At 39.5% G+C, this 15903-nt stretch overlaps 2 protein-coding genes across 4 annotated transcripts in view; one reads left to right on the top strand and one right to left on the bottom strand.

Moving 5' to 3' along the window:
- Window positions 1-514, bottom strand: part of MMACHC (metabolism of cobalamin associated C) — an 18373-nt gene extending 17859 nt beyond the window's left edge. The window contains exon 1 of the mRNA XM_081324603.1: window positions 284-514. Coding sequence (XP_081180729.1) covers window positions 284-364 — 81 coding nt within the window. The 5' untranslated portion in view covers window positions 365-514. The remainder of the gene's footprint in view (window positions 1-283) is intronic.
- LOC308666087 (uncharacterized protein) overlaps window positions 451-15903 on the top strand; it is an 18767-nt gene continuing 3314 nt past the window's right edge. The window contains exons 1-10 of one of the 3 annotated variants that reach the window (XM_081324600.1): window positions 451-843; window positions 2921-2987; window positions 4934-4967; window positions 8114-8274; window positions 9394-9475; window positions 11117-11297; window positions 11794-11861; window positions 11992-12068; window positions 12743-12843; window positions 13618-13709. In XM_081324600.1, the coding sequence (XP_081180726.1) occupies window positions 2922-2987; window positions 4934-4967; window positions 8114-8274; window positions 9394-9475; window positions 11117-11297; window positions 11794-11861; window positions 11992-12068; window positions 12743-12843; window positions 13618-13709 (862 nt within the window). In that variant the 5' untranslated portion in view covers window positions 451-843; window position 2921. The remainder of the gene's footprint in view (window positions 844-2920; window positions 2988-4933; window positions 4968-8113; window positions 8275-9393; window positions 9476-11116; window positions 11298-11793; window positions 11862-11991; window positions 12069-12742; window positions 12844-13617; window positions 13710-15903) is intronic. The other 2 variants (XM_081324599.1, XM_081324601.1) reach the window with 2 other exon arrangements.

The raw sequence follows: 15903 nt of genomic DNA, 5'->3' as shown, positions 1-15903 counted from the left end.
ACTATAGTTGGAGAGCTGTACTGATCTACGGGGGGGGGGGGGGAAGAAAATTGGTCTACTCTACAAGCAAAAAAAATAATCAGAAGTCTGGTATCACCTTTTCCGACTAATACATATTTTGTGAGCCACAACTTACGCCTTTCTGCCTGACAGTACAGAACAATTATATGTGTGTGCGTGTGTATGTATATATATATATGTATATATATATATATGTGTATGTATATATGTATATATTTCCCTCCTTAACTGAGCGCTCTTGCCGCTAACATGCACGCGGTACCTTAAACGGATAAATCTCAAAACCCAGATTTTCCAGGAGGTCGCGGATCTTTCTCTCCAGGTGGACCACACGTAACTCCATGGTGCTCGGCCGCTAGGTCCTATGGGAAATGTAGTTTTCGCGACGCACGAAAGGCCCTCGCCCACATGCCCGGCGCGGCCAGAGGTGTACAAAGATCCAGGGTGCGTGGGAGGGCGACTGCCGGCGATGTCCTTCTTCCGAGTATCCCGCGACTAGCTACGGCGAGAAGCTTCTTCGGTTATATCCCCCGGACGTCCCCGATTGCGGCCTGGCCAGTAACATCCCAGCTCAAGAGTAAATCAACGGGACGCCCGGACTTTCCCGTCCAGAAGCCTTCGCGGCGTAGCGGAAGGCGGAATCTGCCAACCTCGGGCTCTTTGCAGTCTGCGGAATCGCCCTGAGTTTCGGCGGAGCGGAGCGGCCGCTGCTTCCTGCTTGGGTCGTCGCCTAAAAGTCTCCCGAAGCCGGTTCCGAGTCTCCCCCCCCCGACCGCCGCTTTTCTTCCGTCGGCTGGCTGCAAGAGCCGAGGGTGAGCGAAGGTGAAGGCGCCTTCCCCAAAGGCTTTCGGAAGCGGGGCTGGCCTGGGTCACTGACTCGGCCAGAGGCGGCTTAATTGGGTAGTTTCGGATGGGGAGTCGGCGGATGCAATTTCCTCAAAGGCGGCCGGCTTTGAAGGAATTCGGGAGGAAGGGAGGAGGTGGGGGGAAACCGTATCGCTCGTCATCCATTTAGATTTCCTTGCTGGTACAATGGCTGCGGGCTTCGCACTTCTTCCCTGGCGCTATTGGTTTAGAGGGGAAAAGCAGGTGGAGTCAACACGGTGGCGGGAAGGGTAGACCAGGGGTAGGCAACCTCGGCTCTTTTATGACTCATGGACTTCAACTCCCAGAATTCCTGAGTCAGCTATGCTGACTCAGGAATTCTGGGAGTTGAAGTCCATGAGTCATAAAAGAGCCGAGGTTGCCTACCCCTGGGGTAGACAAAGGATGGCTGCTTCTTTCCTGTATGCTCTCAACTTGTCCTCTCTGTCTGGTCTCCCAGCCCCAGGTAAGGGGGTTCTCCAGACCATCATGTGGGAGGAACCGAGAAATAAGCATCTCCTGCAGTCCTTGTTTTTTTTTCTTTCCCTTTTTATTTATTTATTTAATTAATTAATTAATTTGTATGCCGCCCTTCTCCCGAAGGACTCAGGGCGGTGAACAGGGCAATACATAATAAAAAACAAGATACAAAAATTAAAAAGTAATTAAACAGCAATGCCCGTAATAAATTAATACAGATTAAAAAGTTAAGATCAATTTATAAAACCCAACCCCATCCCATCAGGCCAGGCCAGCTTGTTCAAAAAGGTAGGTTTTAAGATCGCGCCGGAAGGAGCGGAGTTCAGGCGCCATCCGGAGCTCGACCGGAAGATGGTTCCATAAATCCGGCGCGCCCACAGAGAAGGCCCTCCCCCTGGGGGCCACCAGTCAGCATTCTTTGACCGGTGGCACCCTGAGGAGGCCCTCTCTGTGGGAGCGTACTGGGCGGAGGGAAGTTGACGCCGGCCGCAGGTGCTCCCCAAGGTATTCCTGACCCATGCCACGTAGGGCTTTGTAGGTCATTACTAACACCTTGAATCTCACCCGGAAGACAACTGGAATTTTTGGCAATCTTTCCCATTTCCTCTTCGCTCTCTTCCCTCCCCTTCCAATTGACGTTTGGAAAATTAAGATTTCTTCTTCTGTGGTTGCACCTTATCAGGAAAATACTCATTGAATAAACCTCTGCACACAAGCCTGCTGGTAAGGCGCCAATACAGGGCAGTCCCAGAAGTAGTTCTGTGAACTCAACCAACTAGTATTACTGAAAGTTGGGTTCTGCTGTTCCCTGTCATAAAAACGTCTTTATCGTGTGGTGTAAAGTACTCAGGAAAAGAATTTGTTCCCCAGTATAAGCAACTTTTAATTTTTCCTGCAGGTAAAAAGAGGTAGCATTACCCAGTCGCTCTTAGAAAAGGAACCCACCTGGTTTTATCTTTTGATTAAAAAAAAAAGATTGTTCTGAAGCATGTAGTTTAAAATCTGGGTCTGATGATTTAAAGAATGTTGTGAGTCCCTTTCCCAACATGAAAATGTCACTGTAGTATTTCAGTCCATTTTATTGAAATGCATCACCACATACTAACATTTTCTTAATACTTGGTTATGCTGTTCAGTTTGTACACCAATATTATTACTTTAAAACTGTTTTCATCCATTGAACGTTAAAGAGATACTTCTCACATATTACAAATATTTTGCATAGTTCCCATTCTCCATCTATTTTGGGACCTTGAAAAAAATTCTGGAGAGTATATGTTTATACTCTTTTAATGGTATTTTCTATATTGGGTACGCTTCAGCTGCTTTGCAGAAAATTTGCAGCGGATTTTATACAGAATGACCTGCAGTTTCAAGTCCTCATTTTGTGATGACATTATTTTTGTGCTACGATATATTTTTGTGAAGATAACAGCGGAAAAATAAACATTTTTTCTGACTGCTTTTGCAGATACTCTTTTTCTAGCCAAAGATTTTCCCAAGGTTACAAACTGGTAACCAGTGGATTTCTAAAAGGCATCTTTTTCCTCAACAGCATGGATTGGGACACACGACTCAGTTCTATATTGGTTGAAACAGACAGCAACATGGCCAAAATTAAGGCAAGTTAAGCTGCAGAGCAATATATTGTTTTTCTACTCTGTTGGTGAAAAATATTTAGTGCTTGAGTATTCTGTTTGTATGCACACACATATGCTAAACATATCCTAAATATGTAGATACAAAAACACCTTAGGAGATGTATTCTGGTAAGTGAAAAGATGTTGATGGTTTCCAAAAAAAAAACAAACCCAACCCAAACCACTGTCTTTAATACTGTAACTTTTGACCACCAAGCTTTTGCAACTACCGGGCAAGTGAACAAGTTATAATAAGTGCCAAAATAAAAAGGGAAAGGATAAAGGAAAAGATAAAGTGTTTAATTGAGGCTTGACTCCTGGTGACTTTGTAGGGACATATATGTGCAGCTTGTTAAAAACAGTACATAAGTTGTTTTTAATTGTTTCTTCTAGGGTGTTTTTTCAACTACTAGCCTGGAAAGTCCACAGCATATGTTTTGTGATAGGTTTCCCATCCAAGTACTTGGTAGCACCCGTCCTGCTTGTTCAGCTACATGCTGCCATCTGCATTGAGGTCATATTTAAATATTTCAGTATTGACTAAAGAGACCACTATTTTAATGCTCAGTTCAAACAGTAGAGCAACATGACAATATTTTGGACAATACACTGACCTTTACATTGGTAATGGAAAGTGTTGAATACCTCTTTCTGACTTGTTCCCATTAGATTTGTATTGAATTAATTATGTAGACTCCTAGAGATGTATCAAGATTTAACATAAGCTACAGGCTTTGTTGAGTAGAACAGATTTATTTATTTTTATTTATTTATTTATTTGATTTATATACCGCCCTTCTCCTGAAGGACTCAGGGCAGTGTACAGGGCATTAAAATAAGAATACATTAGTTAAATAATTTTAAAACCCAAATCCATCAGGCCAGGCCGGCTTGTTCGAATAGATAAGTTTTTAGATCACGCCGGAAGGAGCGGAGGTCGGGGGCCATCCGGAGTTCAGCTGGTAAGCGGTTCCAAAGGATTGGTGCACCCACCGAGAATGCTCTCCCCCTGGGGAGATGGGGAATATGCGGCCCTCCATATGTTTGCAGTATTGCAGTTGTCATCAGTGGTATGAAAAAGTGCTGGGGAGTTGATAGTGTAGTTTGGTCTGAGTTATCTCAGAGAAATCTTCATCCCTTATACATGTTCATATAGTTAGGGATTTACCAACCACCCCTATATCAGCTTACATCTAGTCTCCAGGAAAAAAAAATACTCCGCAGACTTTTAGAATTATGAAACACCTGGCCCCTAAGGTACAAAGAGACTACCTTGTTTGCAAAGTGGTTATTCTAAAAACCTTAAGAACATGGACAGTGGACCTGAGACTGCTATTGTTGTAATGTTTCTTTGCCTTGCATTAGTAGTGTTCCATATTTTACATTGAATGTAGCGTAAAGCACATTGAGATTTTGGAAGTATAATGAAGTAAAAAAATGGTTATATAATAATGCTGTTCATTGACTTTCTGGCTGATGTGGCTAAATAAATAAAACACTGATTTCATTCAGATCGGTCCTATTGTGTATTTTCCTACTGTTAAACCATTTATTTATAGGCTTGAATTAACTATTTTAATTATATTTAATGTTGATTTGATATATTCAGCATTATTTTATATATTGAGATAGTGGTTATGAAACAATTTTGAATTCTTTTTATGAGGAAAGAATGTTTATTTGAAGTTACAAGTGAATGTTATTTTTGCTTATGTTATGTTGAATACATTTTCTCCAATTGCATGCCAATTAAAGTGATATAATAAATGAAAACATTCTATCTAATACTTTCTGTTCAAACGGTTTTACAAAACTTACTCATATTTGATACCAATTTGAAGTTGCATTTTTGTTTCATAATTGTTTCCAAATTGTGTTTTGAAATATGTGGTAACTTTCTAATCATCTTGTTTCTTTCTCTTTTGCAGGAACATCTAAACACAGACAGCATCTCTTCCAAAGGTAAAAGTGATTGACATGTTCTGTATATTTTCAGAATACTTCTTAGAGATTTGTATAATTTGTTCCATTGCAAAACGTTTTCAGCAAGGGAGAAAAAAAACTCCTGCTAGAATTTTAATGGTATGTTTCTTCCGAGGATATACTTCAAGAAAATATATTTTTCAAGCAAACAAAAGATGGCTATGATTTAGGTGCCCTGCTTTAATAGCATTATAGGGACTGGTGTGTTAGAAGTTGAATAGGCAGCTATGTAAGGAGAGTATTGAAGTACAGTATAGCATCATCTGGAAACATAGGTTCTTTATCCTTGAGGCAGAACTTGGTTTGATTTAGACAGAGAATTCTTAATGTTTACTAAATCTAATCAGTGGCAGTGCTATTTACCCCATCTTGCTTTTCTTCCTTTTTTAATTTGAGGCTTTGTTTCTAAAACTGAAATTTAATCAAATTTTCAGGTTATTGGTTACTAACCAACCAAGGCAAAACAATTTTTTTCTCCCACAATCTTAACAAAACAACATGAGGCTAAAGGAAATGAGCTAGCTAGAAAGGAGTTAGTGAAGAATAATCAATTAAAAGTTACTATAATTAACCTTAGGGAGCCATTTTGGTACAGTGGTTAAAGCATCAGATTACAAATAGGAGACTGTGAGTTCTAGTCCCACCTTATGCACAAAGCCAGTTGGGTGGCCTTGGGCTAGTTACTTTCTCTCATCCATAGGAAGAAGACAATGGCAAACCACTTCTGAAAAAAATTTGCCAAGAAAATTGAAAGAATTTGTCTAGGCAGTCTCTGAAAATCAGACACGATTAAAGAGAAGAAAGAAATAATAATTAACCTACAAGTAGAGAAGAGTAACTATAAAACGGATACTGGGTTTTGGGGAAGAATGAGGAAAAAATATAAATCTTCATTTTTTTTAGATGAGATAAAGAGACCAACTGAATACTTAAAAGGAAATACTTCCATGTTTAAACAGCCATGAGAAAGCTGCAACATGAATAAGGAAAAATACAAATAATGGGATGATTTGAGAGACTTAAATCTGGAGATAATAAATTGAATATATACAGGTGAAACTCGAAAAATTAGAATATCGTGCAAAAGTTCATTTATTTCAGTAATGCAACTTAAAAGGGGAAACTAATATATGAGATAGACTCATTACATGCAAAGCAAGATAGTTCAAGCCGTGATTTGTCATAATTGTGATGATTATGGCTTACAGCTCATGAAAATCCCAAATCAACAATCTCAGTAAATTAGAATATTACATGTAATCAATAAAACAAGGAGTGTACATAGAACAATATCGGACCTCTGAAAAGTATAAGCATGCATATGTACTCAGTACTTGGTTTGGGCCCCTTTTGCAGCAATTACTGCCTCAATGCGGCGTGGCATGGAAGCTATCAGCCTGTGGCACTGCTGAGGTGTTATGGAAGACCAGGATGCTTCAATAGCGGCCTTCAGCTCTTCTGCATTGTTCAGTCTCATGTCTCTCATCTTTCTCTTGGCAATGCCCCATAGATTCTCTATGGGGTTCAGGTCAGGCGAGTTTGCTGGCCAATCAAGCACAGTAATCCCATGGTCATTGAACCAGGTTTTGGTGCTTTTGGCAATGTGGGCAGGTGCCAAGTCCTGCTGGAAAATGAAGTCAGCATCCCCATAAAGCTCGTCTGCGGAAGGAAGCATGAAGTGCTCCAAAATCTCCTGGTAGACAGCTGCATTGACCCTGGACTTAATGAAGCACAGTGGACCAACACCAGCAGATGACATGGCTCCCCAAATCAACACAGACTGTGGAAACTTCATACTGGACTTCAAGCATCTTGCAGTGTGTGCCTCTCCATTCTTCCTCCAGACTCTGGGTCCTTGGTTTCCAAATGAGATGTAAAAGTTGCTCTCATCAGAAAAGAGGACTTTGGACCACTGAGCAACAGACCAGGTCTGTTTTTCTTTAGCCCAGGGAAGACGCTTCTGACGTTGTTTGTTGTTCAGGAGCGGCTTGACAAGAGGAATACGACATTTGAAACCCATGTCCAGGATCCGTCTGTGTGTGGTGGCTCTTGATGCACTGACTCCAGCCTCAGTCCACTCCTTGTGAAAGTCCCCAACACTTTTGAATGGCCTTTTCCTGACAATCCTCTCCAGGCTGCGGTCATCCCTGCTGCTTGTGCACCTTTTTCTTCCACACTTTTCCCTTCCACATAACTTTCTGTTAATGTGCTTTGATACAGCACTTTGGGAACATCCAACTTCTTTTGCAATTACCTTTTGAGGCTTTCCCTCCTTATGGAGGGTGTCAATAATGGTTTTCTGCACAACTGTCAGGTCAGCAGTCTTCCCCATGATTGGGATTCCTACTGAACCAGACTGAGAGACCATTTAAAGGCTCAGGAACCTTTTGCAGGTGTTATGGCTTAATTAGCTGATTAGAGTGGGACACTTTGAGCCTAGAATATTGCACCTTTTCAAAATATTATAATTTACCAAGATTGTGGATTTGGGGTTTTCATGAACTGTAAGCCATAATCATCATAATTATGACAAATCACGGCTTGAACTATCTTGCTTTGCATGTAATGAGTCTATCTCATATATTAGTTTCCCCTTTTAAGTTGCATTACAGAAATAAATGAACTTTTGCACGATATTCTAATTTTCCGAGTTTCACCTGTATAACAAAAGGATAACCATCAAGAGAACTGAAAGATAAGACAGAAGAAAGGGCCTGAGTAAAGATTTTACTGTTCTCAGTAGATAAAAAAGGTTTTTTTTAGAAAAAATAACTGAGAAACATTAAAAAGCTAAAATGAATTTTGAAAGAGAATGATAGTGAGGACTAAAAAAACAATTTCTGTGTCTAAATTTGAACCATAAAGCTGACTGAAATAGAAAATTTAGAAGAAAATATAAACATTCTGACTTTTACGCAATACAGTTGAGATAATGATCAATATCTCAACAGATCCAGTTGCCTGCTTATGGAGTAGTTAAAATAAAGGAAGATGAAAGGAACAAAATTATTTATTATTAATGTACCGTAACTGGAATTTATATTTAGCAGTTAGAACAAATAAAATAACACTGTTGCTTCCATGCTTGCAAGCTTAGTCTAATTAATTATTTTCCACCCCTGCAGCTGATTTGTTAGTGGGCAGAATAAATATTAAGAGTACTGTTCTGACTCAGCCACAGACTGGACTACCACCCTTGCATTTCACATGTGGAACTCACTTGTGCTGTAGAATGGCCAATGAGGAGCTTTCAACTATCAGCCAGCAACTACATTCACAAGCCCAGGTAACTTATACTGCATCAATACATAGTTCTTTTCTGTGGGGCAGACATAAATATGTAGATGCATACAGATTTTGTTTTCTCTTTGTTAAGGTTGTGAAATTGTCTATAGCTTGGTGATCTCAAATTAATCAATTAAAACACTTCAACAAAACATGAAGTGTCATATGCTTTAAAACAGTTGAGTAATTGTGCTCAAAAAGGATAGCTCTGGCCTCCAAACTACTGTTTAGTATTATTACTACTTTTATAGGATCCAGAAGTCCTCTAGAGTAGGCAGCGTCAAAACTCCAACCCATTTTTAAGAGTGGATGGGGAAATTTTAAGATTCAGATGGAAGCTTTAAGCTTTGTAGAGATTAAAGCACCTCTTTGCAGCATAACAATGTTTACCTCCTCTGGAATTGGATTCTTTTAGTGTTATAGTGACCTATTTTGGATATGTTGACATTCATATGAATGTAGCCTTTGAGCCAAGTAAATTTGCATCCACATTGTTTGGGTACGATGTGTGAGTCCAGTTATCATAGCTTAACATTCTCTTGGGCCAAAATATTATGGCTTATTAATAGATTATGCGTTTGAAAATGTTGGAGAGCAACCATCCCAATCGGGAAATTAGTTTGGATTTGTCATGTAAACACAGCAGGGCAAGGTCTGACCCCCTGCCTCCCTGAATGCCCTGAACCTTATCTAGTCTTTCCCACGTGAAAGCTACCAGACTGGGAAGTTTCGTATGGAATAGGCATAGAAGTAAATGTAGCTAGTTTGAAATGCCTTACAACGTAGGGGTCTTGTTGTTTGCACCTGACATAAAAACTGTCTTAATGTTATATATGAATCAGGCAATTGTTCAGATTGGTCCAATTATTCCCATAGTTTAGTTCACCAAAGAGGCCATATTTAGAAGAGGATAGAGGTAAAGCCCATGAATGGTAGCCAAGAAAGGAAGAATTAAATTCAAAGTGGAAAGGAGCTGCAGAGGAGGGAAATTATAAATACCAAAATTCTAATAATTTAGGTGCTTTTTCAAGCCTTATTCATTTTGGGAAGTTTTCGGAACATGTAATTAGGAGATGTTTACTGATTCTATGGCTCTGGTTCTCCTTTCTGCCTTTTTTAGATTATAGAGTCACTCACCCAAGCAGTATGTCGGCTCAAACAAGAGAAGGAGCAGCAGCAGCAGAGTATCAATCACCTAGTAGGTATGAAAGATTAGCAGTTCTTTTTTTTCCAAAACCTTTCCCCACCCATAACTGTGAGGTCTATCTTTGAGACAAAACTTGTCTTCAGAAAATTAAAAGAGCGTGATTTTTAAAAAAAATCTTACTCCCTTTTCTACTTAAATATTTAGGGTGATTAAGAATGATTTTAAGCAGTTCACGAAAGAGGTTCACTCTCTTAGTTTAAAGATTAAAAACTTGAATACCAAGTTTTTAAATAGCAATTTAAAACATTGGCAAAATTGGCAGGCAAAATATTTATCGGAAGAGAGGCCTTGCAAACTAGGAGGAAGCCCTCAGGCATGTGATAAAAGAGGGTTTCTCACAAAATTGAATTCCATAGCCTAGCATGGGGATTTGTGGCCTTTTTTAAAGTGAGGCCACATTTGTTAATTGAGGGGTGTGCTGGAGACCGATCTCCCTAAAGTGGGCAGGGCCTGGCCTATCCTGGACTAAAATTAAATTTATATTAAATGTTAATACACCTCTTCCCAAAATTTCTAATTTGATCATATTAAAAAAGCACAATTCAAAGATAGTCTTTTAAGATTAGAGGCTAGCTATAGAACTGTGGTCTTGGTACATTCCACCCACACTTAATTAATCTCTTGGGAAAATACCAAAAAAAAAAGGTTTGAAGCAGATATTGGAGCAGATTCTAGTAGGAAGACATTATCTACATAACCATGTTCTAATTCACTTGAGCCTATAAAGTAAATAATTAACAATTCAGTGGCTTCAAAGTTTTCCCATCTTCAGATATAAACATGCGTTATCAAAACAAAGCTGACACATTCCTTTGAATTTTCCAAACAGGTTCTCTAATCCCAGAAAACCTGTGAAGTGATTCTGCTTCCCCTGCCCTGATAAATTTAGCATTTACAGTTTATGGTACCTTTGTTGAAATACCAGAACCTGCCATAATTAAAAATGAAAAAAATGCCTCAATTTCTATTCCCTGAACTCAGAAACACAGGATGGGTTTGGCATCATTTCAGCCCATTATTGGAAGAAATAATGGAAATTAAAAAGCGGTGAATGATATTGAATGGGAGAGTTTTAGCAAAATTCAGAATGATCAGTATTTATTCCTTTTATATCCCACACTTCATAGAAACTTCAGTTAACGGTAAAATAAAAACAAAAGTGGGTCTTAAATAATAATGGTTTGAGTATAGTACTGTAGTCTTTCTCAGTTCTGTCTGATCATGTACTGAATATGAACGCCCTCACTGGCAAGAGAAGTATATAAGCTTCTGTTTGTAGTATTAAATGCCTTGGATACCTTCTTTTTGTAAATCCACTTATTTTGTGACAGTGAAACCTGTAGACATGTATAAGTGCATAATGTATTCCGTGGTGAAAATCAGTGGCTATGGAGAATGGTACTGAAATCCTAAGCTATAAAAAAATGCCTTATTTTTACTACCCTGTTTGTTTTTCTTACAAGTAGATTTTGGAGATTTTTTTACAATTTGTTATTGAAATGGGGATAAATCAATCTCCGCTGGAATACTTAACACTTAGTAAATGACACTAAAGCCAAGTATTGTTGTCTGTTCTAGCAGCTAGAATGCATGGCATGAGCTAATTTTATTTTTCCTATCCTGGTTATTTATGCAGGTGAAATGGATCGCCTACAGCATAATTCGCCTGGTGGCTTTGAGTCATTGCTGGGATGCAGCATGAAAGGAATGAAGAGTGAGTTCCGCGGCCTTCAGCAACAGGTGCTTCATCAGTCAGATGGGGATTGTACTCCCGATCTGTTTTCCCGGCCTGGCGTCATGCAAGATATGTTGGAGAGGTCAGCCATATGAATTAACAAGCATAAATAACTTGGCAGGCTACTGTGGTAGGGAACAACAGCTATACTTTTCTACTATCATCTAGAAGACACGCTTACTGGGATGAACATGCATTCCTATATGTCGTTAAGAACTTTTAAGAGCATTTTCAGAAGCTTGAATATACCATGAAACTGTTGGATTAGAAAGAATACTTTTTTCTTTCTGAACGGTGATTTTAACAGTGATTTGCTTGTAATAAATAATATTAATGAGATGGCTTATTATAATTAGGAATGCGTGAGCTTGTCTGTCCCAGACATTTCTAGCCCATGAAAAGCAGCTGGGTAATTTACTATCTCTCGGTACATCAAAATTACAGAGAGCCTATTTGCTAGTTCTCAAATTCTGTTAATAATTTAAAACTAGAGTTCATTTTCTAAGGGAGCTTGTAGTTAGTTCAAAGAACTAGTCCTTGTCTTGTAGCTGATATTCCTACTTTTCTTCTTATTCCAGTAAAAAAATCCTATGGCAAGAATATGAGTGCATCAAGAGAGAGATAGAACAGCTGAAACATAAACTTGGCAAGTAATGCTTAAGGTTCCTGTTCCCATAGCTTTCTTCTGCATCAAGCAAAGGACCACTTATTGGTGGCCCTATTGAAGAAGAGGGAAAGAGATATGCAGCTCAAAAATTGTATATTTTATGCTTTAGATTGCCAAGAAGATGAACTATACAATCAAGTTTCTGCAACTCATGAGATTAAGAGAATCCAAAACCGGTACTGTAAGGTACAACTATAATCTCTCTATTGCTCAGTGATTTAGTGCTAACAGTGCTACCCCCAGATAAAAAGTGAATTTCAGTCTTTGTCTAATGAAGCTTATATATAGAAGACAAAAAAATAAATAAATTGGAAGTGACTATTGAGGATCACAGTGTAATCCCTAGCTAATTCTAAGAATTAAATGGAAAAATTAATCATCCATCCATGACTCATTTGCCCAAGCATTCTTTCTTCCTAAAAATAGTTTTCTATAATTTTGGAGGAGGGGCTACACAAAGCTGCTGCTAGTTTGTTTTTTTTCTTCTAGCATCATCAGGAATGTCTGTGTGCAAAAATAGGGTGGAATAAGGAAAACAGACTATACCAAGACAGTGCTATGCTGGGAATGAGCATATGCAGCCATCAATACATTGTATTTTTCCAATTATATAAGCATAATGTAATATCATGGCAGTTGCCCTTTTAGCTTCCTCTTAAGGATGGAATTTAGTCATAATGTTGGCCACAAGAATGTGAATATAAATTTGCCAATTCCTTTTCTGTATATTTATATATTTTTTCCTAATTGTATAGATAAGTAAACGGAATTGTCTACCTATAAGAAAAAATACCCTTTTAATTCATTCTTGTTCATCTTGAAAAATTATATTTACAACTACACTTTTATGTTCTTTCCAGATGTTGGAAGAATTAATAAACACTCATAAAACTCAGGTTCAGGATTTTGACAAAACAAGGAATGAAACTCAGAACACTCAACAGGAGCTCAGTGTTGTCAAGTAAGCCATTCTATATTGTGCTTTGTATGCTTTAGTGCAGGGGTCCCCAACCTCTGGGCCGCAGCCCACTAGTGGGCCATGAGCTGTTGAAAGTGGGCCATGGAAAGGCGGGTGAGTCCACCCACGCATCCCCACTTACGCGAGCAGTGGGTAAGCGTGTGCACACACGCTCCATTTGTGTGAGCAGTGGGCTCTTGCCCACTGCTCATCCAAATGGAGCGGCGTTTGTGTGCACGCTTGCTGGACACCCACGCAAGGAAACATCCTTCTCCCCCTGTCATCAGTCCACAAAGCCAGAAAGGTTGGGGAACTCTGCTTTAGAGAACATGTTTAGAGCTTCATGAAGGATTGGTGAGTACATGGTTGTTAAATTCTGGTAGATATTGCTGTTATTCAGAAGACAATGTAATGAAGGGGGAAAATGTAGGGATAGCAGGCAGTTGCCACCAGGAGGCCTGCTGTTTACATAATTACTTTACCAATAAAAGTGCCTGACCACTCCATGAATTTGATGCATACAGGGAAAATTGATTAGTAAGATGAATTGCCTTTATTCTGTTCCCTATTGCAATTTTGAGCCTTTTGCTTTTAACAACAGCATCTGTCAAAATAGGTTATGTTTCTGTCCACAAGCACAATAGAATACTTTTTAATATTTTTCTACTGTAACTCTTTGAATTCTTTAAAACTGCCCTGAATTAAAGGTTGTCTCAGATTCCATGTATTTCTTCCTTTGGAACCAGTACTACTATGGATTTTATTTTTTTTAATCAGATCTACAGTGACTGATCTAAGAGAACAGGTGAAATGTCTCAGCTTAGAAGACAAGTATACTATGCAACCCAAGGAGGATAGCACTGATCTGGGTAAGAGCTTGTTTGTACAATATTGCAGAATAAGAGAGTTGGAAGGGACCTTGGAGGTTTTCTAGTCTAACCCCCTGCTCAGGCAGGAAACCCTGTATCATTTCAGACAAATCGTTATCCAATCTCTTCTTTAAAGCTTTCAGTGTTGGAGCACCCACAACTTCTGGAGGCAAGTCATTCTACTGGTTAATTGTTCTAACTGTCAGGAATTTTCTTCTTAGTTCTAGGTTGCTTCTCTCCTTGATTAGTTTCCATTAGTTGCCTCTTTTCCTGCCTTCAGGTGCTCTGGAAAATAGGTTGAGCCCGTCTTCCTTGTTGCAACCCCTCAAATATTGGAACACTGCTATCATGTCACCTCTCATCCTTCTCTTCATTAAACTAGACATACCCAATTCCAGCAACTGTTCTTTATATGTTTTAGCCTCCAGTCCCCTGATCATCTATGTTGCTCTTCTCTGTACTCTTAACATGAGGGTTATACCTGGTTAGAAGAGATACACATGATCTTGTGTAAAAAAAATCATATAATCAAGGAAATGGTCTGACATAAGCTAGACACTAATACTTGGGATTTACCTTAAACATAACCTGAACTCTTACCAGTCAACAAACAACATGCTTTCCACTTAACTATTAATTTATTTGATATATAGCTTACTTTTCTAATCTTGAAAGTACTTATATTGACAAATGTTTTGAAAAATAAAAGCATAAAAAATTTAAAACAGATTAAAATTAATGCTAAAACCATTCAATGGCCTGTGTAAGAGATGTGCCAGTGTAGATTTTCTAAATAGGGAGAAAGTGAGAGCAAAATGAAACTTCTAAGGATTGTTCAGTAGTCTGAAAATAATGCAGGAGGAAGCCTTCTTCAATGTTACCAGAACATTGGAGACAAATATGCAAAGGCCCTCTCTACAAGGGTCCTTTCCTATTTTATTTAAAAATTAAGCTAAATTATAGATCTAAACAATGGGATTAATTTGTAATGGGAGAATCAGGTCCAAAGCCATTTAAAACTTCAAAAATCAATGTTAGCTGCTTAAATTGTGCCTGGTAAGCAGCTGGCAATCAATGCAAATCTTTTGGTACAAGCATCCTGTTCCCTGTTTTATACTAGTTAGCACCCTAGTTAACTCATTTTGCTAATGACATACAGGTTCCAAAGAGGGCTAGGGTTTTACATGGATAAGTGCTAACTAGTATAAAACAGCTCTAAGGGTTCTCCTGACAGTAATTTTAAGGCAGAATAGAATGAAATAGTCCTCATACTTTTGTCAGATGTAGTGTATTTCTTTTTTCTATTTTTCTGATTACGCAGATCTGTAGTTGCAATTACTATGATGTAGCGTTGTGGTTGCTAGAGAATAGATATGGTAATCTCTCTTTGGTCAGTGAGGGACTGACAAGGGATGGGGCAATTTCCTAGTCCCCAGTGAATTAAAGACAGAAAATAATTTAATTTTGACTGTTTTCCAGAATTATCTGCTTATATAGGTTGTTGAGAGCGTGGTGGCACGGTAGCTTCCTTTGGTCCTGGAGGAAACTGAGTATCTGGATCCGTACCAATCGGGTTTCAGGCCGGGGTATAGCAGGGAGACGGCATTGGTCGCGCTGGTGAATGATCTCTGGTGGGCCCGAGATAGGTGTTATTCCTCTGTCCTGGTCCTATTAGATCTCTCAGCAGCGTTTGATACCATCGACCACGGTATCTTGCTGCGTAGTCTTGGGTTGGGAGTGGGAGGCACCGTTTTGCGGTGGTTCTCCTCCTACCTCTCGGGCCATTCGCAGACAGTGTTGGCAGGGGGGCAGAGGTCAACCCCTAGGCCCCTTAGCTGTGGGGTGCCTCGGGTCGGTACTCTCGCCTCTCCTGTTCAACATCTATATGAGGCCACTGGGAGAGATCATCCGTGGCTTCGGGGTGAGGTATCATCAATATGCTGATGATACCCAGCTTTTCATCTCCACCCCGAACCAACCCAGTGATGCCCTCGATGTGATGTCCCGTTGCCTGGAAGCGGTACAGATTTGGATGGGAAAGAACAGGCTCCGGCTCAACCCAGCCAAGACTGAGTGTCTTTACATACCGCCATCTCGTTTAGTCCAAGAGGTTCCATCTTTGTATATAGGAGGAGAGATATTACCTCCCGTTGATAGAGCACGCAATCTAGGCGTCCTCCTGGATTCACGACTC

This window comes from Vipera berus (genome assembly GCF_964194415.1).
Source record: "Vipera berus genome assembly, chromosome: 3".
Classification (NCBI taxonomy): domain Eukaryota; kingdom Metazoa; phylum Chordata; class Lepidosauria; order Squamata; family Viperidae; genus Vipera; species Vipera berus.
The sequence above is the reverse complement of the archived record's forward strand: the minus strand, read 5'-3'. Positions and strand labels throughout refer to the sequence as shown.